This window comes from Filicampus tigris, chromosome 20 (genome assembly GCF_054856515.1).
Source record: "Filicampus tigris isolate MCC_2025a chromosome 20, RoL_Ftig_1.0, whole genome shotgun sequence".
NCBI classification, from domain to species: Eukaryota; Metazoa; Chordata; class Actinopteri; order Syngnathiformes; family Syngnathidae; genus Filicampus; species Filicampus tigris.
In genome coordinates this window covers 14,390,071-14,416,884 of record NC_141236.1, presented here as the reverse complement: position 1 = coordinate 14,416,884, position 26,814 = coordinate 14,390,071, and the positions used below count along the sequence as shown (strand labels likewise).

The following is a 26,814-nucleotide window of genomic DNA, read 5'->3' as shown; positions in this document are numbered from 1 at the left end:
ACAATTACTATTTTGACTCTTTTGCCTTTTTTTTTTTCGAAACTTGAAAGTTAAAGTGCAATTGCACATCCACTGCAGTCGGTTGCAGTGCTACTTTCATTGTCAGAGAGTGTACAAGTAGTAGTTGCTCCTCTGCAGAGGTGTAGTAAGAACAGTTTTATAGACAATTGATACTGTTGATTTTGGGGTGGGTGCGGGGGGCAACAAAAATAATTGAGAATCACAGTTAAAGTTAAACAGAAAACAATTTGAAAAGTATTCTATTTATCAAATCCCACAAGGGAAAAAAAGGAAAGCAAATGAATTGAAATGGCCCTTGGGGGGAAAAAAAAAATCAACTGAAATCATTTTTGGCGGAAATAAAATCTGAGTTGAAGTGCTGCTGGCGAGGCGTCGCAGGGGCGCCCCTCTCAAAGGATTCCCCACACACGAGCCAGTCGGGAGGCTTTTCTTGGCCGAGATGAAGATTAGGATTATAGCTCATTACAACTGATGATGGCGACATATGGAGCAGCTACTGCTTTTAAATGACCTCGTGCAATAGCAGTCCTGCTTTGTGCACATGATGCTTTTGATTGATGAAAGTTGCTTTCAAGGACTCGGGGTGTGCCGGAAAGGAGAGCATTCACACTGACTGGTCATTGGATTAGGGATACAATTGGGCTGTGTGATGTTTAGTGGTGCCTTGAGATTTTCTCGACTCCGATTGGTTGAATTTGCGGCTCGAGATCAAATTGGTCAACTGAGGTGAATCGGCGAAGAAGCAAATGTTCACGTTTGCTCGATTTGCGTCGCCCGGCATGGATTTGAATGTGTTCACATTCGCACATTTGACTTGATGATGTCACGGACGTGTGTGAATTGGACACATTTTGTCCGTTGCGAACATTTCGCGCGTTGTCTTTATCGCGCATCCTCCATCAAGCTGTGTGCGCGTGTGCGCGCGCGCGCGCGCGCTCTGAGTCATTGGCTGGCTTGTAACCGTTGCCGCTCCCTTATTGGCTGAGGCGGCGTGGGGCCACCCTCCTCCAATGACAAAAGAGCAAGACGAACCTCCTTTACCGGGATCGTCACTTCACTCGAGGGACCGCCGTGACGAGGAAGCGCGTCGCTTCCTGTTCGTCTTCTTCCGACGCACAGAAAAAGGAAACAAAAAGGGCAGGCGCAAGCAAGCAAGCAAGCAGGCAGGCAGGCAGGCAGGCAGGCGAGCGCGTGCGATGGTGGCGGCGGCCGAGCTGGTGCAGGAGCACGTGCGCGCGGATGCCGCCTCCCCACCTGACCGCATCAGCAAGCTGGAGGAGGGGCCGCTGGAACCCAGCCTGCGGTCCCCTGGCGCCGGGGCCGGGGCCGGGGACGCGGAGGAGGCTGCGGACGAAGGCGACGCGATGCTGCCCGACGGAGAAAAGCAGCCGATGAGGAAGGAGAACGAGGAAGACAAAGCGGGCGTCCCCGAGACCAAGCTGTACTGGCACCGGTTCGCGGTTCTGGCCGTGTTCAGCCTGTACTCGCTGGTCAACGCCTTCCAGTGGATCCAGTACGGCATCGTGGCCAACGTGTTCACGCGCTTCTACCGGGTGGGCAACGACAAGGTGGACTGGCTGTCCATCGTCTACATGCTGGCCTACGTGCCGCTCATCTTCCCGGCCACCTGGCTGCTGGACCGCCGCGGCTTTCGCCTGACGGCGCTGCTGGGCGCCGGCCTCAACTGCGCCGGCGCCTGGCTCAAGTGCGCCAGCGTGGGCCGCGACCTCTACCCGGTCACCATGCTGGCGCAGGTGGTGTGCTCCGTGGCGCAGATCTTCATCCTCGGCCTGCCCTCGCGCGTCGCCTCCGTCTGGTTCGGACCCGGGGAGGTGTCCACGGCCTGCGCCACTGCCGTGCTGGGCAACCAGGTGAGCGGCGCGCGTCTGGCGCAGAGGCTGCGTGCCCGACTCACCGAAGGGCTTGATTGCCAGTCACCTGAAAAAAGAAAAAAAAAAAAAAAAAAAAAGCCTTAAAAAGTGCAATAGGCAACTCAACTGTTCGCAGGCGCTAATTCTTTCATTTGCCCTGTTGGAAATTATTCAGACATTTTCCTTACCCCCCCCAATGGTGCCTTGAGGTACAAGTGACCGGACTCAAGTTTTTCCAAGCTACAAGCTGGCTGTCGTTTGCCTGGTAGTTTTTTTTCACTTGTGAGCAAAAGTAGTTTACAATTCTTCTGTATTTCAAACAACTCCAAAATTGAGGTCTGCGCTCTCAACGCAATGTGAATCGAACCGATACGGTGGTCCAACACATGTAGACAGACAATATAAAGTTTATGTTGGCTGGGGTTTCCGAAATGATCGAGTGCTATTTTAAAAATTAAATTAAACTACAAGAGATGTCCTTGACGGCATATCCGTCAAACTATCATTGACACATCCCGCGTGTGTTCCACAGTTGGGCGTGGCCATCGGTTTCCTGTTGCCTCCCGTGTTGGTTCCCAACACGCCTGATGACGTGGAGCTAACGGCGCGCAACATCAGCGTCATGTTCTACGGCACCGCCGCCGTCTCCACCGTGCTCTTTGTCCTCACCATCATAGGTACGCGCGTACGCACACACCCACACACGACCAGGGGTTGAAAGCAACCAAGTACAAATTCTTCATGACTGTACCCAACTCGATTTTTTTTTTTTTTTTTTTTTTTTTTTTTTTTCTTCCCCATGCACTCAAGTATTTATATTTCTGACCCCCCCCCCCAGCCCCATGTATCTGTTGTTGTCCTTGTGTAAGATGTCCTATTTTGGGATTGCGCTCCATTTGTGGTCATATCATACGCCAATGTCACTGGCTTTTCCGGTTCTGCTGGTCTTCACCTGAGGCAACAGCTTTCATGCGCCGCTACTGTACTTTACTATTATACCCTACTCGAGGCAAAGGCTTCCATTGGTGACTGGGTTAGGTTAAAAGAGAAAGTCAGTCTGTTTTTGAAATTTGAACAATGAAAGCAGTCATTCTCATCGAATGAATGGAGGTGACGCTAATTGAGCAACGAAGCAAAAGGTGACATCAGCCCACCCTGCTTGCCGTCTTTTCCGCTCGGAACAATTGTTTGAATTCAATGAAAACAAGTGGAAAGTTAACCAGGGTTTTGTCGACAGAAGTAGAGCGCCCTAGCGGCGAGCCCGTCTGCCTCACAGTTTGGCGCTTGTGGCTGGGAATCCGGGCCGCGGCCTTCCAGGGTGGAGCTTGCGTGGCTTTCCTTCGGGCGCTCCGGCTTGATGGAACGGTGCAAAAACAACAATTGAAGACAAAGCAGTGATTTCACGAGGTCAGTGCATCCAAAGGGACATGGCGAATCAGAAAGTGCTCTTGTGTGCGCGGCAGTGATGAAGGACCGTCCGCCGCTCCCGCCCAGCCGGGCCCAGGCCGTGCTGCCCGACGGCCCCACCGAGGACTACTCGTACCTCCGCTCCATCGTCAACCTGATGAAGAACAAAGCCTTCGTCCTGCTGCTCATCAGCTACGGTGAGCCGAGGCGGGCGGAGAAAAACGATCGCTTCCCTTGGCGACCAGTAAGAACCGATGCTTGCGCTTAACGGGAAACACCGCCGACGGGCTAACCGATATGTGGCGTTGTTGTAACGCTGAATCGACCACAAAGGTGGCGCCGCGGCGCATGGCGACAGACGGTATAACAATACTCACAGGCACATATTCTTGATCCTCTGGGCTCATTGGACAGCAGCTTACCAGGTCCCTTCTAGTAGTGTTAAAGAAACTCTTCTCGTGGCTTTGTCTGCGTCACTGGATGGGTCTCACACGCGCTGGAAGGAGCCGCGACGAATTCACCTTGGTGCAAAAACACTTTGAACTCTTGACATATATTCTTTCTTGATGTTTTTATGAAGAATTATACGCCCGGGCACAATTTCTCGAATCCAGTACGAGGAGATGCTCCTCAGACGCTTGTCCACATTTTGTGTTCGCATTGGGGCTGATGGAATGGTCATTTCCTTTTTAGGCATAACCACGGGCTGCTTCTACTCGGTGTCGACCATCCTCAACCAGATGATCATGGCCTGCTATGAGGTAACGCAGAACCAGGACGTCTACTACGTGTCTCTCTGTATCCTCTGTCGCCATCGATACGCTCCAGATAAAGTATTCGCGGCTCTGGGGGGGGGGGGGGGGGGAACAAGTGCCCCCCAAAAAACGGAACCTTTTTCAGCATTCTGACCATTGTTTCCTTCTCTGCAAAAATGCTCTCAAGCACAATATTTTTCAATTTGGGAGTTGTGTGGTCAGTCGTTAATGAAATGAAACGGAAAGGTTCATTTGACTCAAGCACGTCCCCACGGATAGCAAAGTCAGATCGCTGTACGTCGTTACGGTCTCGTCACTTTTTACAGTACATAACGTATGCTGTGCGTATTGTATGTCTAAGCGCGCGCGTGTGTCCGCATGTCACTTTTTGCCTCAGTGTTAGCGTTTGTGCCTTGAATGTCTTTGAATTTTGAAAAGCACATTTCATATGAAGGCAAGCGTACGCTCAATGCGCATCGGGACAAAACGCAAGACGGCAAAACATTTCAACTGCATATTTGAACAAGAACACAAATAAAAAACTAGTGAGAAGAGCTACTGCATGTTTGAAATGACGCTGCTCGGTGAACTTCCAAAACCAGTTTGTCTTTGCTGGCAGGTAATTATCGAGAACGCAAACTATATATAGAGCCTGTACAATGTGCTGCGCAAATTGCCATTCCAGAGGAGCTCCAACTTCTCGCAGGGGAGACGTGCCAGACACACCCGTCCGTGTCAAGAGGCACTACGGAAAGCGGAGAATACTCGCCATTACAGTATGTTAAAAAAAAACAAAAAACGGAGAACGAACGCATTTCTTCCAGAGCTATCCCACCTTGTCATCGAGCCTAACACTGCCGAACAAGTGCAACGCTGCGCTTTCTCTTGCTATGCACTCGAACAAAGCCCCTAGCCCAGATGGCTTTCCTACTGAATTCTTGAGGGAGAAAATTGCCGCCACTACTTTTATCCGTGATCAATAAATCCTTTGAACATGATTTAGTCGCACCTACTCGAACACAAGACTGCAATCAGTTCATGTTGAGAGGCTGAAATTCAGAAGATTTGGACGACGGAAACAAGGTCTTGAAAGCACTCATTGATTGGCAAACATAATGGTGGATTTAGTTTGATAACTGACGATGAATTGTTGCGCCTCTGCTGCTTTCACACGTTCCTGCAGCGTCGGCGCGCGCGCACAGGCACAGGCACAGGCACAGGCACATGTTTGACACACAGTTTTCCGTGTCGCTCAGAATGAAGAGTTGAACGCGGGGAGGATCGGGCTGACGTTGGTGCTGGCCGGCATGGTGGGCTCCATCCTCTGTGGCCTGTGGCTGGACCACACCAAGACCTACAAGTGGGTCTCGCACACCCCCCACACACACACGCACTTCATCTTGTGGGGAAGAACTTGCAAAAAAGAAGCCAATGTAAGAGGTCAGCCTACGCTAAATGGTCAAATGTATTGAAAAGTGGGTGGACAAAGCAAAAAGGTTTTAGCATTGGTGATGTTGTTGTCATTCATCATGTATTCTTTTTGAAACTGACAGCATTCAACTTTTCAACAATTTTGTTTGCATTCAACAAATAGCCCCTGGGGTATCATTGGGCTTTGAAAAAAATGCACACTAAAACATCGTTTCGACAACGTGCGTCCACTCATGCCCAATGTGCGCGAGGGCGTTTGTAGCGGTCGTTTGGATCTCCAAATCCCGGCGAATGATGGCGCTTGCGTTCCTGCGCCTCCGCAGGGTGACGACGCTGTTGGTGAACTGCCTGACGTTTGCCAGCATGGTCATCTTCACCTTCACGCTGGACCTGAACAACATCTACGTGGTCTTCTTCACGGGAGGCCTGCTCGGGTAAACGCAGAGTCTTGCCGCGCCGCGTCGAGCGCCGGTGGCCCTCGGCCGGCCGTCCTTCCTTCCTGTCGAGGTTTACGCCTAGCACAAGCCCGTCCAAACCCTTGTGCTTCTTGATGGCGTCATTACGATCTCTTTTTCGAAGTGCTGTTTTTTAGGAGTTGTCGATTTTGTCTCATACCACAACGGGGCAAAGCGACCTTAAAACGAGCCAAATTGTGACGTCGTAGTAAGTCAATATTGTGAAATTCTCGCTTGACTCGCGTGTTGAAATTTGTACTTGACGCGCGGGCAGGCATCGAAGAGTGTTGAAAAGTTGCATTGTGTTTTGTAGCTTCTTCATGACGGGCTATCTTCCCGTGGGCTTCGAGTTTGGCGTGGAGATCACCTACCCGGAGTCGGAGGGAACGTCGTCCGGACTCCTCAACACCTCGGCGCAGGTTGGGATTCGGCTTTTCTTCAAATCAGAAGGGGCCGCGCTTTGTTTGTCTACGGTGGCCGTTCAAACGGCCAGACACCCTGTTCACATTTGCCATGATTTACTTTGCTCTCAGGGTTTGGTTTTTTTTTTTTTTTTATCAGCAAAAAACCAACAACTGACATCTGTGCAGGGGACTAGAGACGTCTTATAGCCGCTGCGCATGTGACTTTGTGTTTTTCATGTTTGTATACAAATGTGTGTATCCTTGTAGTTTATCCGCTGTGTGTCTGTTGGTTTTTGTGTTGTTTTTTTTTTCTTCACGTAAGTCTCACCAAAACTTCATTCGTCACAGAATAACAATCGCCAGGACACTTTGCGGCACCTGTGCGGCGACTCTCGTACTGCTTGTTTGTTTCCATTTGTTTCTTTGTCCCGTCTTTGAAAATGTCTCCGCATGAAAATGGCCAGTGGCTCTAAAAACTTTGGGGACCGGTGGCTTTATTTGGGAAAAACGTCTGCGTGCGTGCGCCGACATTGTTGCAATTTGAAATCATTTCATAATTTAGTGATTGATGTATTCTATGTATATGAATTAGTGAAATTGCTCTGCATGTTTCTATACTGCGATAACCAGCCCACGGTCATGTCCATCACAGAATTTTGAAAATATGGAGTGAATTTCTACAGGTTGGCAGCTCTTGGACTGCGTGCGTGGTAACAAGAGCGCACAACCTGCTTGTGGTGATGTAGTGTGTGTATTTTGTGTGCGTGCAGACATTTGGCATCATTTTCACGCTGATTCAAGGCAAACTGACCACGGACTACGACGACCCGTTGCCGGGAAACATCTTCCTCTGCGCGTGGATCTTCTTGGGATTAGTGCTCACCGGTGCGTGCGTGCGTGCGTGCGTGCGTGTCACTCATAAGACCGCCAAGCATCCCTGTGATGTCATTCCAGGCTTCATCAAGTCGGAACTGAAACGACACAACGTCAACATCGGGGTGACCGCCAAAGACCGGCAGGCGGTAAGCACGCCGAGGCGCCTTGGAGACGCCGTCACGCTCGATGACTTAGCCTTAATTAGCTCGTAGCCGGCAGCGCACCTTCGACCGCCAAGGTCGCTTGAAAGAGTGTCATGTGGAGTGGTAGGGCTGCGCAATCAGTCCACTTTTGATTTGGGCAGCCAGTGAAATGAATCTGACGGTCCGATGCGGGCTGCGCCGCACGTCCGATCGAGCGTCGGCCAACCGGCGGGGGGGGGGTCGGGGGTCGAGCGCATCGCGGCGGCTTCGTGAAGACGCCTAAAGAACAAGCCAGCCGCGCAGGTTGCCTGAACTTGCTTCAGATTCAGGGCAAGTGATGTTCAACTAAATACTCGCATATTTGTTCACTTAGCCCTCGGACAATTTCAAATTCTTGGCGGAAGTAGATTTCCAAAAATGATGATCATGTATTCTAAAGTGATAAACAATTTGTATCACGTCGCGATGAAAACATTTTTTGGGACATTTTGTTTCTTGAAAAGTGCCATCCAAATCCAGACTTTTCCACTTAGATGACTGCGATTAATGATGGTGATGACAAAATGGATGCAAAAACATGATGATGATGATGATGCTTTTTGGCCGCAGTGGTGCAGCTCACGCAAGCCAACCCGGGGACGGAAGACTGCGACTTGCGACGTTCTGGACTTTTTTCACTTGAAATGAACAGAGGAAGAGGGAGGTAGTTGTTTGAAAATTGCTGCTGCTGGCGTGCTCCTTGCACGTCTTTGGAAAGTTGAACAGGAAAAGAAAAAAACAAAAGCGGGCGGGAGGGAAGCGCCCCCCCCCCCCCCCCGCCACGGCGTCTGCGTGAACATTCCGGCCAACGCGTCTCCCGGGATGCAACCTTTAAGATGTCGCCGTGTCCTTTGTTCCTCGTGTGGCCACGGGAGGACTCGATGGCGCTCAGAGCCGAGCGGCCCGGGTCGCTAGGCGCTCCGCGGGCAGCTGCGTCCATCTCTACGTGCGCGCCAAGCCATCGGATGCGCCCCGACGACACGTCCGTCCGCCCGTCTTCGACTCCCTCCCCGCCAGCCGCGTTGAAAGCCGACTCCCGCATACGTTTAACTGCACTCTGGCGGATCTTTCCAGGCTTACGCAATGTTGTGTTCTGTGACAAAGAAGAAACGACATAGATTGGACTCTCTTCTTTCGCCAGGAAACAAAAAGAAAAGATTGGCACTTTCTGACCAAAAAGCGTCAAGTGCAACAATGACTTGGATGCGAATATTTTTCGCTTGGCATTCACAAGTCACTTTTCTAGAGTCCGTGCTGGAATTTTTTTTTGTCTTTCAGGTTCCTAGCGAGTGTGCGGCAGAGGAGAAGCTCAAGCTGGAAGCCGCCGTCAGCTTCGCCAGGGAAACGTCGCTGTAGCCCGGCCTTGAAATTCTTTAGCGATTTCTTTTTGGACGCCAGACGGACGAGTGGACGGTTCGTGAGCGTCCGCCCCAGCGCTGACTTTTCCTGAGTTTACTTGAATGCATCGCTTGCCTGCCTCGCTTTTCTAGACAAAGGTAAGGTGACGGACGGACGGACAAAGTCTCAGGACCGACCCGCCCGGGTCCGGTCTTTCCGAGTCGGACGCACTTAAGCGCAAGCGTATGCAAATGCCTTTGAGCGTTGACTTCATATCCTTGATGTCAAGCTTGCTCAACTCCACTTTATTTGTCCAGCGCATCGACAACAAACGCAGCTGTAACACGGCGCCGCACGACATCAAACATAGTCGGAAAGCGCACTCGGCGAGAAAGTTAGCAGCAGCGGGCTGCTGGCGCACTTTTTAAAAAGATACTAGTGCGCTTTGTGTCCTCGCTAGGAAGATAAATGAACATACCAGAAGAACGACTGTGTCTTCCCCATTTTGGAACAATTCATCCATCTCCAGCTTAGGGGCCAACTGATCGGGCTAAAGTGCACAAGCAGCGGCCAAATTGTGAAACAGTCATTCAGAGAATGTGCTGAATTGGCTTTGCTCCTGAGGACAAAGTGGCCACTAGTACACAGAGCTCAAGTTGGATTTCAAGGATGTCACAGAAATGCTACGACAGCTTTTCATACACACTGGCGGCCCATGTGCACAAACACTACGCACAACCTTTTGTACTTTGTGTGTGAGCGTGAGACAGAGAGACAAGTGGAGAGCGCCATCCTGTGGTCAACTCAAAGTGCAGCGTGATGACGTCACGCAACAGCGTTTGACTTGTTTCCTTTTTTTTAATCATTTTTTGCTGGATTGAAACATCCTTTTTAACGTAATGAATAGTTTGAAGTCATTTTTATTAGAAATATGAACTTTCTAGTGTTTTTACATGGTAGCGTTTTTTTTTTTTTGTATATTGATTATTTAATCAAATTGAATTAATTATTCATTTCGTATTGGTGACCCATTTATTTATTTCACTATTAGATCATTTTCAATCGTTCTTTCAGGTTATTGTTAAAGTTTTAAAGAGTTAGATTCAATAAAACCACTTACTAGTGATTTTTTGTTTGTTTGTTTTACAAATTAATTTTGGCATTGAGTAGAACGTATGCAAGCACAACGTAATGGCCATGTTACACTTTGCTTGTTTAGTGTATTTATGAAAAGTATTTCCTGAACTAATCCAAGCATTTGTATGGTAGTTTTTTGGTTTTGTTGTTGTTTGTTTTTGATGAGAATTAGAGAAGATTTTAAGCTCTGTAACACTTTAGATGCATTTTGATCCGTCTGTTGCTGACGGAAGTGGAATCTTTTAGTGTCATCAACACTGAATGGACTTTACTACAGTATAGTTGAGGCTACGTGTGTAAAATTGATGAACCCCCCCCCCCCCCCCCCCCAAAAAAACTTGTGCACTACAGCACACGCAGCATCACCGTTATTGACTTGACTCATGAACTTGTTGACCGCTCATCAAAGTGTGATTTTGTTGCCTGTCAACTGCTGTGGGGAATCGGAACACGTTTCCCAAATGCTGCAATTATTATCTTTGATTCCAAATGACTCGTCCTAGCACTGCCATGAAACATTTGTGTCATTAAATTAAAAGCGACTTCATGGTGAATGTCTTCATGTGACACTTTACTTCCTGTTGCAATCTCACGCAAACTCTGAAGAAGAACAAGAGAAATGATTTGGAGGCATGACAGCGCCTCCGTGAAAGTTCATTTGTGAAAGTTTGTGTGTCTTTTCAAACTAAGACATTTGCAAACATATGCTTTTACTTTGGAAAAACAACCAATTTTCTGATAGATATTACGGAGCAAGCCAGTAACAGTCATTATCCATTTCTATTTGTACATTTTCTGGTATTTTATACAAATATGAATAGTAGCTATTATATTGCAGCAGCATACTACAGATTTAAATGAGGAATTATTTAAAAAACAAAAAAAAAACACTAATATTTTGTTGAATGTTTTCTGGTGTCACTTTGGCACAGTTAAGGAAAGCATTTTAGTGTCAATACTAGTTTACCTTTACTACCCCCTCAAAATAACCTGACGCGCAACTGTTCGCCATGGCAACAAAAGCGAGTACACCCCTCAGTGAAAATGCCCAAATTGAGCCCAATTACACTTTTCACTCCCTTGTGCCGTGTGACTTGTGACTTGGTGTGTCTCATGTGAAGGTAGGAGCAAGCGCGTTCAATTTGGTGCTCTCATACTTCAAGTTCAAGATGGCACCTCGCAGGGAAGAACATTACGATTAAAATGTGATCTAATAACAGATCATTTCATCATTTTCGAGGCGTGTAAAATAATGTCAGTTTATCACATTTTTGTCAAGTGCAACCGATCTACAGTACATGATGAAATGTCCTTTTTTTTTTTCGACTGTACTCTGTACATGAAAATATTCTTTTTCTTCCTGCTTGTGTTTTCACTTCACTTTTGGGTGTGATTGTGATGTGATAAAAAACATTGAAGAGCCGCCGCCGCCGCCGCCGCCCAGTCGTGCTGTTTGTGAAATCCCTTTCCTGTGTGTGTGTGTGGAGGGCTGGACTTTATTATTGTATTTATGGACCAAAAGCTCAACTTACTCACTGAAGATGAACACACAGGAATCAATTCTCATTTTTCTGTTTCAATTTCAAGGTAATCTTTCTCTCTTTCTGATTCATCTATATCATATTCATATCAAAGTTGTGTAAATGTTTGCCTAACGGAACACGCAGATCTTTGACACTCTGCTCACACAATAGAACAGGCACAACAGCGACTAGTGTTAGCGTGGTTAGCAATATTAGGATCACAACTAACTCACTGTACATTTTTTCTATGGGGCGTCTCAGGTGAAAAATTGGGCAAAAGTGATAAATCCAAAATAATTGGACTGCATATGGGATCTGAACTCCTTTTGTATGCCCAAAGTAAGCCAGCAGCACGGTTAGCGGACTGCAAAAGAGGAAAATATGACGCGTGCTCATTGTGCGAGTGGTGTGCGTCAATAATCGCTGGTACTCTGATCCAAGGGCTAAAAACGACACTTCAAGAAATTGGATTGATTGATGTTAATCAGACCGATAACTAAAACATCCGGTTTATTGTCCTGGTGGAACTGGAGGAAATTCTCTCCCATTCCCAGAAACGGTTTAAAAAACGATGAATCGGGTTGCGGTCAGCAGGAATTTCAATCTGAGAATCATTAGCATAACTGTGAAAACTATATCGCGGAAAACTATTCTGTCTCCTGGCAACCCCGCCGAGCACCAGCACGTACAAATTAAAAAGGATGTAAAATTGAGCCCTGGGGAACGCCACAATCCCACCAATGATGACATAACGTTCTGCCAGTGAGCTGAGCTAATATTGCTGACTAGTGCTAACAGCAGTAGCTAAATTAGCACAGCTACTATTACCGCGTTGCTCAGTGTGTATCCTCCTTTGTTTGTGCTGTCTTGCAGTCGTTACATGAATGGCTACATTATGCCGCCTGTGTCCCCGTGTGACCTTTATCTTTGCTGCTGTAACACTGAAAATGTCCCCACTGTGGGATCAATAAAGGCCTTCTTGTTCTTATTCTTATTAATATTGCTGAGCAGTGCTAACCGCAGTAGCTAGGTTAGCAGAGCTCCAACTATATCTGACTTTTTTCTTGCCCCCGTGTGGTGTCTTGCAGTCGTTGTCAGCCAAACCAATGAAGTCTTTGCCAGAGCCGGGGACGTGGCCACTCTGCCCAGCATGCGGTCATCCTGCTCCGACTTAACATGGTCGTACACTCGGGACCGGGGCAAACTGGTACGCGAGGTAGAAGACGGCCGAGTGCTGGGCAGCTCGCCCAGAAGTCATCGCCTGAGCCTGAAGGACGACTGCTCGCTGCTCATTGAGCGCGTGACGGCCGAAGACGCCGGTTACTTTGTGTGTCGACCCGACCCACAGCGGAAAGGCACCCTTCTGACAGTGATGACACGTGAGTGCTCTCATAGGAGCATCTTCGAGGCTGGCACGCTAGCCATGTTTTGCTGAATTGCGGCTCAGTAGGCGGAGCCGCTCGGTGGATCAGCTTCCACATATGTTTGTGTGACAGCCGAACCTGCGGCCAATTTGGCGTGCCCAAAACTTTGGCCCTTGTTCTTGGATTGCGGTCAGTTTGGGAATATTTGGTCTCACCTTGTATCGCCGGTCGTCTTTTTCCTTACAGTGACGGCGTTATCTCCTCAGGACTCTGATTCAATGGGAGACGGTCCCGTGGTTCTCAAGTGTTCGCTGACCTGCTGGCCAGCGAATGACTGCGAGTGCCGGCAAGGACGCCTCCGCTGGACGGACGAGCGAGGCGAGGCGCTCGCCCCGGTTCGTACCGAGCAGAGGAACTGCGTCTCCTTCCTCAAAGTACTTCCTGTCAGCTACGAAAGGAAGTACACGTGCCAATACGGGGAGGGAGCCGACGTGAAGGTCCAGGCCCAGTACACGTCCATCTTGACGAAAGGGAACGCAGGAGGTCTCGGGGCTGCTCCGCCGCACGGCCGCAGCCGGCTCGTCAACATCATTCGGGTGGCCGTCGCCGCCTTGATCCCGATCGTCATCGTGGTGGCCGTCGTCCTCGTCAAGGTGAAGTGGAGAAGAAACGCAGGTCAGGCTGCGATGATTTGACAGTCACTAATATTTGGATCGATTCCTTCCCAAGTGTCACAGCCGTCTGTTTTCTGACTAAAACGTTCAAACATTGGCGTCATTAAACTACAAGTGAGCGAATGCCTTGTGAATGTCTTTGTGTCACACTTCCTGTCCGTCACACTTCATTCACTTCCGCTCCATCGCAATCTCACGCAAATGTCAAAGAATCCCTACCAAGTTGATCAATCTTGGAAAGGTTTGGAATGACCTCAAATGAAGTTGTGACGTTCTGGCGGTCTTTTCCTGACATCTTTACACTCACATCTCACAGCATGAGCCGTCTGGTCCGCGGAGAACTTTCACAGCATTAGATGGATTTTAGAAAGAAAGAACACGCTTGGAAAAAGTTCCCAAACAAATGTGGGAACATATGTCATGCTCCTATGAAAAGGGGGTTGAACTTTTTGGGCCAGAATTCTGGAAAGTATGTTTGGCACCTACCCAAAAACTGTCCATCACCCAAAAGGGGGAAAAAAAAAAAAAAAAAAAAAAAAGGCCACGCCATGAGCTTTTTTTGTTTTTTTAATTCAGCCGGCTCTGGGGCCTTTTAGGCTCCGGCTTTGCAGTTCCAGCTAAGCCGCGGTCTGGTCTCGGCCCACGCAGCCTTGCATGCAAGTCGTTGGCGTTACTCGGTCTCAGGTGGGAGCAGCTTTGCTCAATTTGGTCTTGTCGCTCTCACGCTGCTCAATGAGGCACCTCGTGGCCAACCAAGTCTCGTGGTTAGGATCTGAAAAAGCAACGGGTGCTGTACACGCGTGCGTATATGCTTTGTTTCCCGTCTTTTTTCACTTCCCCTTTGGACGCGATTGTGCTGCGATAAACGAGATTGAAGAGGCGCCGCTCGGCCGGCGGCCCCTTGTGAAATACGTTTCCCATAAAAGGATGACTGCTGAGCAAACCGGGGTGATGCAAACGTGTGCGTGTGGAGGGCTGCGCTCTTTTTTTCTTCTTTCTACCCCACAAAGAGGAAATGACATTGACCAAAGCTCAACTTGCTCACTGAAGATGAACACGCAGGAATTAGTTCTTATTTTTCTGCTTCAATTTGAAGGTAATCAACTTTCTGATTCGTCTGTGTTCTATTTAGATCAAAGTTGCGTCAATGTTTGCTCGCAGGAACCTCCACTTTTATGTCTTTGACACTCAGTGCTCACACAACTTGACAGGGACAACAAAAGTGCTGTGGTTAGAGTTTGCACTTTTCGGAGCCTGACGCACAATTTCTATGAAAAAGCCTGACGCTTGCACGGCACTTACAAAAATGCAAGATATTGCGCTACATATGGGATCCGCACCTTTTTTTTTGTATGCCCGAAGTAAGCCAGAAGCACGGTTAGCAGCCTAGCCGCGAAAGAGGAAAAGAGGACGTACGTACGTGCGTTCGTTGTCCGAGCGGCGCGCGTCGGGAGTCATACTCCCATCCGATGGCTAAAAACCACACTTCCAAAAATCGGATTTGGTCGATATTGATCAAAACGATACCTCAAATCTGCTTTGTCCTGGTGGAACTCTCTGCCCATGAATCCCAAAAGCCCTTTTGCAAACGTGCCAATTGGACTGTGCTCAGCAGGATTTCTGATCTGACAATCATGAGCACATTAACTGTGAAGACCAGATGACAGAAAAATATTCAGTGTCTCCTAATGAGCCCGCCAAGCGCCGCCGGCACGTACAGGTCAAAACGTGTCGGATCTAAAATCGAGCCTTGGACAAACCGGTCTGTCCCGGGCTGCCCCCTGGACTCTGTGGACTCGGTGGGGGACGGGAGGATGTTGGCCAAGCTGTCATCAATGCCGGGCAACCCGGACCACCCCCTCCAGGGCACCCTAACCGCACTCCACGGCTCCTTCGGTGACAGACCGTTACACCCTCGCTGTGCAAAGGAGGGAAAAGAGATTCCGCCGCCCCTTCTTGCCTGCTGCTGTCAGACTCTTTAACAAGAACATTGTGCAGTCTCTACAAAGTGGTCGGACATTAGTGCAATCGTGCACTCCTGCACCTGAGCTTATCTCGTGCAATACCCAACATTCCCCACTGCTGTAATATCGTGCAATACTCAACTTTCCCCACTACCGTTAGTCTAGTTTTATTTGTATCCAACGCTCTTCCTTACATTTCACTGCAGCGCTGCAGCACTGTCACTTACTTTGAGTATTTGTCCTCCGTACTATGTACAGGCTAAAATGAGTGTTCCTCATACTTTTTATGTAGATGGATGTTGGTGTGTATATACATGTGCATATACGCATAGTTACTGCCTATATTTACATAGGTTTGATGTTGAATGCTTGCCGTTCATGTTCTACATGAATGGCTACATTATGCCGCCTGTGTCCCCGTGTGACCTTTATCTTTGCTGCTGTAACACTGAAAATGTCCCCACTGTGGGATCAATAAAGGCCTTCTTGTTCTTATTCTTATTAATATTGCTAAGCAGTGCTAACCGCAGTAGCTAGGTTAGCAGAGCTCCAACCATATCTGACTTTTTTCTTGCCCCCGTGTGGTGTCTTGCAGTCGTTGTCAGCCAAACCAATGAAGTCTTTGCCAGAGCCGGGGACGTGGCCACTCTGCCCAGCATGCGGTCATCCTGCTCCGACTTAACATGGTCGTACACTCGGGACCAGGGCAACCTGGTACGCGAGGTAGAAGAGGGCCGAGTGCTGGGCAGCTCGCCCAGAAGTCATCGCCTGAGCCTGAAGGACGACTGCTCGCTGCTCATTGAGCGCGTGACGGCCGAAGACGCCGGTTACTTTGTGTATCGACCCGACCCACAGCAGGAAGTCACCCTTCTGACAGTGATGACACGTGAGTGCTCTCATAGGAGCATCTTCGAGGCTGGCACGCTAGCCATGTTTTGCTGAATTGCGGCTCAGTAGGCGGAGCCGCTCGGTGGATCAGCTTCCACATATGTTTGTGTGACAGCCGAACCTGCGGCCAATTTGGCGTGCCCAAAACTTTGGCCCTTGTTCTTGGATTGCGGTCAGTTTGGGAATATTTGGTCTCACCTTGTATCGCCGGTCGTCTTTTTCCTTACAGTGACGGCGTTATCTCCTCAGGACTCTGATTCAATGGGAGACGGTCCCGTGGTTCTCAACTGTTCGCTGACCTGCTGGCCAGCGAATGACTGCGGGTGCCCGCAAGGACGCCTCCGCTGGACGGACGAGCGAGGCGAGGCGCTCGCCCCGGTTCGTACCGAGCAGAGGAACTGCGTCTCCTTCCTCAAAGTACTTCCTGTCAGCTACGAAAGGAAGTACACGTGCCAATACGGGGAGGGAGCCGACGTGAAGGTCCAGGCCCAGTACACGTCCATCTTGACGAAAGGGAACGCAGGAGGTCCCGGAAGCGCGGGAACGCCATCCGCTGACCGCAACCTGCTCATCATCATCGGGGCGTGCGTCGGCGGCTTGACGCTGATCTTCGTCGTTGTGGCCATCATCCTCGTCAAAATCAAGTCAAGAAGAAACGCAGGCCAGGGTACCGACATCATTTGATAATTGATATTCGCTGCGAGCAAGGGTTGGCAAAGTAGGCAAGTTCAACCGGCATTTACTTGACTTTTCGGGGGAAACTGCTAATTTGACGTAAGACATACTACAGGACTCTTGACTTTGACATCTTTTTTTTTTTTTTTTTTAAACCAAGTCCGAAGAAATTCAAAGTTAATGACTTTTACTTAAAAACGTTCAAAACCAAGATTCCTGTAATATTACAAGAGTGGTTTAAAATTTATATTTAAAAAAAAAAGTCATCTTTTTTTAATTCAAAGTGACAGCCATTTTCCCCATAATTTGTGTAATGTATTTATTTGTATTTTTTTATATTTATTGAATTAAAAGCATGTATTTATTGTAATTCATGTTATGTTTAAAAACAATTGAATAACTCTCATCCAATTTTTGATTGAATGAGAAGTTTTGAAACGACTTTAAATTTGACCTATCAGGCGCCCGACTTGCTGCAGTTTTCCAAACTGCCCTCGCGTGCTTGAACTCAGCTTTCCTGATGACTAATCGTTGCAATTGTCTTTTTTTTTTTCCAGATTTCTCCAAACACGTAAGTTTTATGTATTTATTTTTAAAATCCTTCTTGCATGATGAAACCCGTAGGCGATATTTCAACAGCAGCAGTGTCGGCTGCCAGTTGCAAATGCGAATCATGCCTTTTTTTTTTTTTTTGTTTGGTTTTTTTTTGTGCTTGTCCGTCAGGAAGACAACGGCGCCACCTACGCCAGCGTCACTTACAACCACAACACGGAAAGCGCCAAGCAGCAGCAGGTGAGTATGTGGCTGGATTATTCTTTTCACTACAACGTTGGTGCCTTGAGATAAGAGTTTTGTTCCTTCTCTCACCACGTTCACATCACAAAACACTTCACCCCCAAGAACTCATTTTGTTTTGTTTTTGTATCATTAAAATTGCGCTTGACGGTATTGCCGTGTAGAAAAGTGTCCTCCTTCATAACATTTGCTCTCCTCATAACCAGCAAACAGGGCACACGAGTGTACCTAATGTATTGTCCTTCCTTGTTGGTGCATGAGCGCCGCCAACTGGTATTGTCCTGCCACTGCAACGAAACGTGCACGACACCCCACCTGGGCTAGGGTGTGCTCTAGCCCCGTCAGAAATCCGTGGGCCCGCGCACCCCCTCCCCCCACATGTCAGTTTGTTCTAAATGTCTCGCTTGCCTCTATCTTGTGGTTTTCAAAGGATTTGTCGCCACAGGAGACTGAGAGCGGCGTGACGTACGCTATTGTTAACCTCAAGAAGAAGAAGAAGAAGGAGGAGGAGGAGATGGAGGACAACGTCAAAAAACAGGCCAGTGGTGCCGACTGATCATTCACTGCCGCTTTCCCGAAATCCAAACGAGGATTTCTTGCTTTCCCCACCTTGCTTTTATTTCGGGCTTTTCACATGATAATCTACCTTTTTTTTCCCCCCTCAATGTTGGGGTTTTTAATTTGAGATTCCAACTTAGTTTTCATCATAAACGGCCTAAGGGAACTTAGCGAAGACGTTAGGGAAATTGTAAACCGTGAAACAACCGCTGGTGCAGCAACACATACAAACACTCATGGGCCAATATTCTCGCTGCCAGTGGGAACAACAAACACAAAAGTAGGCTTTTTTTTCCTAAATGGAGTAAAATGAGTTTTTTAAATTTCTGGTTCCATGTCAAAGCTAAAAAATATGTTGATAAATAAATACAGAAATGAAGAGGCTTATTGGTAGGAAAAAAAGACACTTTAATTGAAAAGATCTTTCAAAAACATCATCTCGTGGAAGTGCATTGCTGCCACAGCAGAACAAATTAACATGATACATTTCACATTTTAAAAGGAAAGTCAACCCAAACCTATTTTTTTTCCAGAATATCTTCTATGCAAGCCCACTAGTTGAAAGACGGCATTCTGATGAATATTGTGTTTGTGGAATAAGAGTTAAGCAGCAAAATCCAGCCCTTTTTAGACAGCTCGCGGGGGCGGCCATTTTGTCACTTCTGTCGACTGAAAAGGACATCACAAGTGCTCACAATGACCAATCACGGCTCAAATTGAGAAAACAGGTCAGCCGTGATTGGTCGTTCCCTGAGCCTGGCCAAAAAGGGCTGGATTGTGCTGCTTAACTCTTATTGCACAAACGCAATATTCTTCAGAATGCCGTCTCTCAAATAGTGGACCTGCTGGGAACATAATCTGGAAAAAAAAAAAGTTTGCGTTGACTTCCACTTTAATGTTATAAATGTCTTGTTTGATCATGTTTGACTTGTTTGTTTAGGTTTTTTTTTGGGGGGGGGGGGGTCAATACTGCAATAATATCATGTAGTCTTCTTAATATTAAGGTTTGGCACCTTGAGATTTTGATATTGTTGCATCCCTAGGAAAATCCCCTAAAAAAAATGTTTTGAAAAAGTCGCTTGGCAATCCACACGATGTGGCGGCGGCGGCGGCGGCGGCGTGACCGGTGAAGCGGGGTCGATCGGGGCAACGCTGCACACCGGTAAGCTTGCCTGTCCTCTAAACGCGCGTTTGTGGCTGTGCAGGTGGCAGAAGCGGGAGAGGAGGTGGTGACCTACGCCGCCGTCAGGATCCCGCCTCAACAAGACGGCAGCCAATGAAAAAGAAAAACAACAAGAGGAAAAGACCAAGTTGGCTGGCGTGGCAACAAAGTTAAGGAGCGCGGCCTTATCTATATATAAGAAAACCACAAAAAGACACAATGTTTGAGGGTGTCAGTGAGGTGGAAAGACACCTCTTTTTCTTATTTATTCTGAGAGTGTGTGTGTTCACGGACGTCGATGTAGATCAAATAATAGTGACCTTTGATACAACTAAATCCCTGGCAGATGACTCTGCATCTTTAATGTGTAACCCTGACGGAAAAATACAGCAAGTGATCTTTGAACCGCATGCGGCTGGCTTGATGGACTTTTGATTCTATGACGAATGAAAAACAATCGGCAGCCAGTCAAAGTGGTCAAAAAGGAAGCGTCGCATTTGAAATGGGACCCGGGCCCAGTGAGCGGCAAGGAAAGGAAGATGCTTCCGTTACGATACGTGAATGGAAATCCACTTCAAATCGGCTCGGCTCTTAAAATACTTTTTCACTATTTTCTTTTGTTTGTTTGTTTGTTCTCGGAGGAGTTGGGCAACCTTGTCAAAATGACTCCCACTGGCTTGGACACTACAGCCAGCTTTGAATAACTTGTCACAGGGCTGAATGAAATGGTCTTCAAATAATCACACACTTTCTTTGAACAAAAATCCACTGTCTGATTTGAACAGCTTCTTTTTCTTTTTTTTACCAGTAAAAGGTGGCATTTGAACAGGGGTGTGCAGACTTTTGAAAGCCACTGTAGGTCTATTTTTCTCGACAGGTGTGAAAATATATGCTTCCTTTTTCAATGGGGGGAAAATTCCCTTTTCGTCCGCATAAACACAATCCTAAACAAACGATTTGAAATGTTGGACAAAGTGTAACTCTCGCACAGGGAGCACACTTGGCAAATGCGTTCGATCGTCTTGATTCACCAACAGGGCCAAACGCAATTTCAACTCCAGTGCGACATCGCATCTACTGTACATTTTAACTTTTGTGCAAAGATTGCAGAGTCATGGGGAAAAAAAGGCAAAAAAACTGCGCGCGGTAATTAGTTGTGGTCATTCCAAAACGATCTTGGGAGATGATTACAAAAACAAAAACCTTAGCTTGTAGCTGGCTAGCCGGCAACGGGGACTGCGCGAAGCTTGTGCGGGGCGGGGCTGAGCGTTCCGCCCACCAAGGGGGTCAGGTCCAGCTGCTCCTCGGGGACCCCGGCCGGGGGCAGGAAGCGGAAGTGCTGCAGCAGCGTGACGAAGAAGACGAAGAGCTCCATGCGGGCCAGGCTCTCTCCCAGGCAAACCCGGCGACCTGCGGCGCAACCGGCAGAGGCAAAGCAGTCTGGCGAGGGGGTTTTTTTGTCTTCAAAATACCTGACTTGCCCGTATCCGTATTTGTGCTATTGTTCAGAGATTCAACATGTATCGTAATATTCCTAAACTACTCGCTATACATCACATAAAATAGCGTAAGCATAAACATAACTAACCAACAAAGTCATTGAATAACCAACTAACTCGACCAAATAGCTCAAGAAACTGGAACAACTAATCAAACAGTCAAATACCAAAATGATCACCCAACTAACCCGACAATTGAAAAATGACTTGGATCGCCAAGCAACCACATCCCTACGCAACCAAAGAACAACTGGCCAACTGACTCACTGAAGAAACTACCTGCTAACCAAACAAATAATTGGCACCTAAGGCCTAACTGAATGGCCGAATAAGAATATGCCAAGCAAAGTGAATAGGTAACCGAACTGCAACCACGTAAATCATTAATTGCATAACTAAGAATCTCAAACAAGTCAATCTCGGCGCAACTACAGTAAAACAACCAACTTGCTAACGGAAAAGTAAAAACCAAACAACAACAAATTAACTAAAGAACTAACCAACAACAAAGTAACTAACGGACCACCTGACTCAAACAAGGAACCGACGCAAAACCAAACAAATAACTAAATGGCTGACCGATCGGAAAACTAGCCAAACGGCCAACTAACCAGCAGCCGTACGGGCCCTCAATTTCTGCCTAGCAACAAGGGACGGCGGCGCAAGTCTCCCGGTGTTTGCCGCACCTGCCGAAAAGGGCATGAAGGCGTCGGGCTTGACGAACTTTCCGTCCTTGTCCAGGAAATGTTGCGGATGGAAGGAGAGCGGCTTCTCCCACTCGCTCTCATCGTGCAGGACGGACGTCAGCAGGGGGTACACTGTCGTGCCCTGGGGGGGGGGGGGACCAACATCGATTTGTCAATCATCTCGACTGCACTTGAGTATTCCGGTTTTTACTTTCACTCACTACCTTTGAAAACAAATCTGTGCAGACCTCGCGCCTTCTCTAGTCGAATCGGCGATCATGTCAAAATTCATTTCAAATTTAGACTTTTGTACTCGAGCACATTTCAAAATTTGTACTGAGCAGAGAAAACGGCTTTTTTTATTTGGTCACCATTTTCAAGCCTCATTTGACGTGTTTGCCAACCTTTTTAAGCGTTGAAATTTGGCAAGGGCTGCTCAAAGCCTCCTCACTGGTCACGAGCTAAGTCCCATTTGGAACTTTTGGCAGCTCGGCGTGTTCCGTTTTGCTGACCTTCTTGATGAAGTAGCCCCGGAAGGTGACGTCCCGGCTGGCGCGGTGAGGCAGCGCCATGGGAATGATGTCGGCCAGCCGCTGCGTCTCGTGGATGACGGCGTCGGTGAAGGGCAAGTTCTTGCGGTCCTCCGCCTGGACCTGACGATCGCCGATCACCTGCTCCAGCTCCTCTCGGACCTTCTCTGCGGGTTCGCCCCCCCGAAAATAATAAATAAAATAAACAACAACAACAACAACAAGCAATGTAAGCGCAACCAAGTAGACCATACCCGGCAGATTAGTGACTCGCTTGTTTTCTGAATCTGACACAAACATGGAAAGACACACCCGGTTTTCACGTCACTGTGCTGTAGAAAGGTCCGAGCAGCTGTGACTTGCTCAACAGGTAGCAGCTCTTATTTTGAAATGATGACAGAGGAAGAGGAAACGGAGGACATGCAAGAGACAAGCTCCTGTTTGAGTGAGCGCTTCAAGAAAAGCTCAAAATCAAGCCGAGGGACAAGGGACGAGGGAGAAAGAAGGCGGCACTCACTTTGACTAATTGTGCACATGCTAATGCTATTATGCTAACGTGTTGAATGTTCAATAGCCATCGGCTTAACATGTTACCGCCGGCATGCTCGGAAGTCTTAGTTTCACGTTACTCAGTTGACGAGCCATTAGCTCGTCATGCTAATGATAACATGAAATGCTAATTGTGGAGCCCAAGTCCCATGTCTTGTGGAAATGTGATGACATGGAGCCAAACTAGCAACCTCAGACTCTCTGCAGTGCCTGAGGGATGTGCTTATTTTGTAGGCTAGGAGGAATGCCTACGTGTAAGTATTTCTTAGCTTTTAAAGTGGCGTCTAGGAACTCATTGTCACGATTACGTTTAATACGGAGGGATATTGCCGCCACGCTAGGGAAAGAAAGTTCAATCTCATTTTCGAATGGGATATATTTCATGTTTTAATGTGATAGGGTTCAGCGGCGTTCCTTGCGGCTGCGGGCCATTTGGGGGGGGAAGTCACCACGTTTTCTTTCTTTTATTTCAAACAAGTCCACATTCCATTTGGGTCTGAGATTAAGAAGCTACGCAAAGCACTGCTGTTGTTGCCACCTTGTACGCGGGGATACTTGGCCATGAGAAGCAGCGCCCATCTGAGCGTGGTGGACGTGGTTTCTGTGCCCGCAGCAAACAGGTTGGAGACGGTCATCAGAAGGTTGGAATCGTGGAAGTGACCCGCGTCGCCCGAGTCCTGCGCACACGCACAAAGGAAAGCGCAACATTGGCCCCGGTGGCGATCGAGCGCTCGACTTTGCCGACTCCCGATGCGGCCGCGGCGCCACCTCCTCCTGCCGCCGCCGCTGCCGGATGAGGAAGGCGTCCACCAGGCCTCGGCTGCTCTCCGGGTTGAGAGTCTCCTTCAGACCCCGGATCAGTTCCGTGGCCTGCTTGCGGTTGGCCGTGCCCAGGACGCGCAGCTCCTCTCTTTCCGACGACAACCACTTGCCCAGCCGCGGGAACATGTTGTAGAGCTGAGCGGGCGGCAGCCACATTTGGACGCAGGCGGTCAGCGCATCTGCGTTGAGGAAACGGGCGCCCTGCGGACGGGCGCCCGTTCCCAGGGCGCCCGCCCCCAGGGCGCCCGCCCCCAGGGCGCCCGCTCCCAGGGCGCCCCGCAAACGGACGGCGTCGGGCCCACCTGCACGGACGGACTGCCCACGATCTCAATGTTTCTGCTGGTGCGCTGCACCATGGCCGTGAAGGCCGGGTCGTCGTACCGGAACCTGCTGCCGAACACCAGCGAGCAGATGATGTTGGACACGGCGTAGTTGATCGGCCGGTGCGTGTCGAACGCCTCGCCTGAAACCACAACCGGCGCCATCACCAGACTTGGCAGCGCAAGTAGCCACGTTCCAGACCACTTTTCTTCACACCCGAGTAGTCGCTCTACCACCCGTGCTTTTGACGGTGACAATGACAAAGATCTTTCGTTTCACCCAAGCGCAGTGTGAAAGCGCTGCGACTTGGGAATCTTCGAAAATACACGACAAAAAGTCGTCAACGGGTCAACATACGCCTCGCTGCCCGTTTTTGACCCTCTCGGGGGCGGCCGTGTTGGCGTTTGCCGTCGACCGAAAATGACACCGCGGTTTCCCAGGTAGCCGCCAATCGCTGCTCCGCTTCAGAAAACAGCTGCGCTGCGATCGGTCGTTACCCGAGCAACTGCCACGTCATTTTCAGTTGACGGCAAGTGACAAAATGGCCGGCGCTGAGATGCCTGAACGCGGGTGCGTTTTGCTGCTCGACTCCTATTCCACAATGTTCACCAGAATGTCGCGTTTGGACTAGCATAGAGGATGGTGTTGGAGAGAACATTTGGGGCTTGACTTCCCCTTTACCAGTAAAAATCAACCTTGCTCACAATATCTATTGGCAGATGATGAAAGCAGCTCAATGTGTTGACACACTTGAAACTGCCGTGCTTTTCCTACTTTGTGCAAGCAACTTTTTGCTGTGCGTCACCTCTGAAATTCCTGAAGACTTCCAAGAGGTGGCGACACTCCTCGCTGATCTTGTCCTCGCACGCCTTCTTTCCCATCCCGAAGTCTCTCAGGTTGCTCAAAGCGAAGCGCCGCATCTCCTTCCACGAGTCGCCGTTGTTCCAAAGGACGCCTCGGGTGAGCCACACAAGGTCACTCACGTGTGCGTGCGCGCTTGCCCGCCCGCCCGCCTGCCGGCCTACGCTTGATCATTGGCGTGTGCGCCCCTACCGTGCTCCAGCTTGACCTCCTTGGCGGTTATCAGAGGTTGTCGTTCTCCAAATTCTTCGGCGCGCTGGACCAGGGCCTCCTTGACCGTCTTGTATCCGGCCAGAACCACCACCTTATTGGGGCCCATGTGGAAGGTGAACACCGGACCGTACTTCTTGGACATCTTGGGCCAGAAAATTTGGATATCGGTCACTTGACATTTTCACATCCCTTGGTAGTCTGCCGCAAGTTTTTTTTTTTTACTTTATATTCATTTCATAGTCAGAGTATAAATGTGCAATTGACATGAATGCAAACTCTACAATGATAGGTTTTTAGTTAGGTCAATCAACATCATGACCTGCCGGAGAGAGAAGAAGAAAAAATCATGACTTTCACAACATAGCAAACAAACATGGCCAAAAAGTCTTTATTTATCCTACCAGCCACAGTCACGGTTTCATGAACTCAAAATGCACACGCACGGCCACCCCTCACTGAGATGTCGTCACCCCGGCCACCCCACTGAAAAATGTCTGGCTACGCCCCTGCATGTACATTATGACGTCTACGATGTTGACTATACGACCGGTGTATTTCGATGATGCTCTCTCTGTGTTCTTTTTGGGGAAGCGTCGCTTAAGCGAGGAGCAGATTGCTGTGCTTCCGCGTGTCGTTGCTTATTTTGAACTTGGTGGCATGGTGTGACTTGGAAAGACAGAGGAACTCGCTCGAGTCCCAAAGTGCGCACATAGCACAAGTCCAAAAGTGCACCAAGTCGATTTGACGGGCAGGAGACATCGCGCTTAGCCAAACAAGTCGTGTGTTGCGGAATAATTCATTGCGTTTGAAAAACAACAACGCGGTGTTGAAAATTCTTTACTCATTCGCTACACGACAATTGTGTTAAAAAGTCCACTAAAGATCCCAAATGAGTGCCTCGGCAATGAGTGAGTGACGCCGAGCGCCCAACTCACCCACGGTCGACGAACGCAAGAAGAGGGCAAACGAGCGAGCAGTTGTCATTCGTCCGCGGACGCGGACGCGGACGCGGACGCAGCCGCGGCATGTGGCATGTGGGATGTGGCGTGTGGCGTGTGGCGTGTGGCGTGTGGCATGTGGCGTGTGGCAGCCCACCTGCAGGAGTGTCCGGTGCGTTGCGCGCAGGTTGAGCTGGAGCAAGTTCCCGAGCAGCGGCAGCGGCCAGGGGCCCGGGGGCTCCGTCCGCCGCCCGGCCTGCCGCTGCCGAGACGCGCAGGCCGCCGACCAGGCCGCCGACCAGGCCGCGTACGCCACGAGCAGCACCAGCGCCGAGCCCAGCGCCGAGCCCAGCGCGGTGCTGGAGCTCAGCGGCAGGAAAGCGGCCGAAGCGTCCATGTTTGCCAGGCCGAGTGACGTCCCAGGGCGGCCCGAACCGCCGCGCGTTCGCTTCACGGCTCGCCAAAGGCCATCCCACAGCAGCAGGGCGGGCTCCGATTCATGACGTCACGCAAGTCACGCGCCTGCCCTTCGCTCCTTTTCAAAACGCGCTTATGGCACTGCTCAATAAGTCCTCGGCAGAATCGGTACCAACAAGTGGCCAAGCGTTTGCACGACCTTGGCATCACGCCGCTCTGCCGAACACCGTGTGTGCACCCGCTAAGTGGTTGTCCCCCCCCCCGCATGCTTTTATTGTCCGCAAGCTAAAGCGAGTCTCCGCTGGTGCCTTGAGATCCGAGCTGAATTTGTTGCGCGGCCACCACGCTCACAACTCCTAACTCCTAACAGTTGGATCTCAAATCATCCTTTTCGGGCTCAAAATGAAAGGAAATGTCGTTCATCCGTTACGCCCCACACGCACGAATATGTTATTCATATAATATTGTACTTGTGAGTCCATATTGCAATAGAAAAGA

At 49.1% G+C, this 26,814-nt stretch overlaps 4 protein-coding genes across 9 annotated transcripts; 3 read left to right on the top strand and 1 right to left on the bottom strand.

Annotated features, from left to right (window-relative positions):
* flvcr1 (FLVCR choline and heme transporter 1) lies at positions 1–10,431 on the top strand. Of its 4 annotated transcripts, XR_015083723.1 has the most exons (12): positions 1–1,892; positions 2,425–2,569; positions 3,356–3,496; positions 3,993–4,060; positions 5,311–5,414; positions 5,809–5,919; positions 6,116–6,148; positions 6,254–6,359; positions 7,115–7,229; positions 7,299–7,366; positions 8,681–8,898; positions 9,058–10,431. XR_015083723.1 is itself a non-coding variant. In XM_086017964.1 (11 exons), the coding sequence occupies exons 1-11, from the start codon at positions 1,032–1,034 to the stop codon at positions 8,756–8,758; spliced, it is 1,830 nt and encodes a 609-aa protein (XP_085874090.1). In that variant the 5' UTR covers positions 1–1,031; the 3' UTR covers positions 8,759–10,431. The 4 variants fall into 4 exon arrangements, 2 of the variants coding, with proteins under 2 accessions (XP_085874090.1, XP_085874091.1); XM_086017964.1 differs by having other exon boundaries at positions 8,681–10,431; XM_086017965.1 differs by lacking the exon at positions 6,116–6,148 and having other exon boundaries at positions 8,681–10,431.
* A 158-nt stretch (positions 10,432–10,589) lies between these two features.
* On the top strand, positions 10,590–13,561 carry LOC147128569 (uncharacterized). The gene is made up of 3 exons (XM_086017982.1): positions 10,590–11,464; positions 12,489–12,779; positions 13,011–13,561. Exons 1-3 carry the CDS (start codon positions 11,419–11,421, stop codon positions 13,457–13,459), a joined length of 786 nt encoding a protein of 261 aa, XP_085874108.1. The 5' UTR covers positions 10,590–11,418; the 3' UTR covers positions 13,460–13,561.
* LOC147128568 (uncharacterized) lies at positions 13,274–20,682 on the top strand. Its single transcript, XM_086017981.1, has 7 exons — positions 13,274–13,417; positions 15,998–16,288; positions 16,520–16,957; positions 17,523–17,536; positions 17,689–17,757; positions 18,191–18,298; positions 19,524–20,682. The coding sequence occupies exons 2-7, from the start codon at positions 16,060–16,062 to the stop codon at positions 19,596–19,598; spliced, it is 933 nt and encodes a 310-aa protein (XP_085874107.1). The 5' UTR covers positions 13,274–13,417; positions 15,998–16,059; the 3' UTR covers positions 19,599–20,682.
* LOC147128567 (cytochrome P450 2K1-like) lies at positions 18,703–26,499 on the bottom strand. Of its 3 annotated transcripts, none has more exons than XM_086017974.1 (11): positions 26,057–26,499; positions 24,941–25,103; positions 24,693–24,842; positions 23,869–24,029; positions 23,513–23,701; positions 23,283–23,421; positions 22,450–22,482; positions 22,178–22,362; positions 21,666–21,807; positions 20,684–20,890; positions 18,703–19,552 (listed from the first exon to the last, which is right to left on the bottom strand). In XM_086017974.1, the coding sequence occupies exons 1-10, from the start codon at positions 26,294–26,296 to the stop codon at positions 20,700–20,702; spliced, it is 1,593 nt and encodes a 530-aa protein (XP_085874100.1). In that variant the 5' UTR covers positions 26,297–26,499; the 3' UTR covers positions 18,703–19,552; positions 20,684–20,699. The 3 variants fall into 3 exon arrangements, with proteins under 3 accessions (XP_085874100.1, XP_085874099.1, XP_085874101.1); XM_086017973.1 differs by having other exon boundaries at positions 18,703–19,575; positions 26,057–26,496; XM_086017975.1 differs by lacking the exons at positions 18,703–19,552; positions 22,450–22,482 and having other exon boundaries at positions 19,703–20,890; positions 26,057–26,482.
* Between the last annotated feature and the right edge of the window lie 315 nt (positions 26,500–26,814).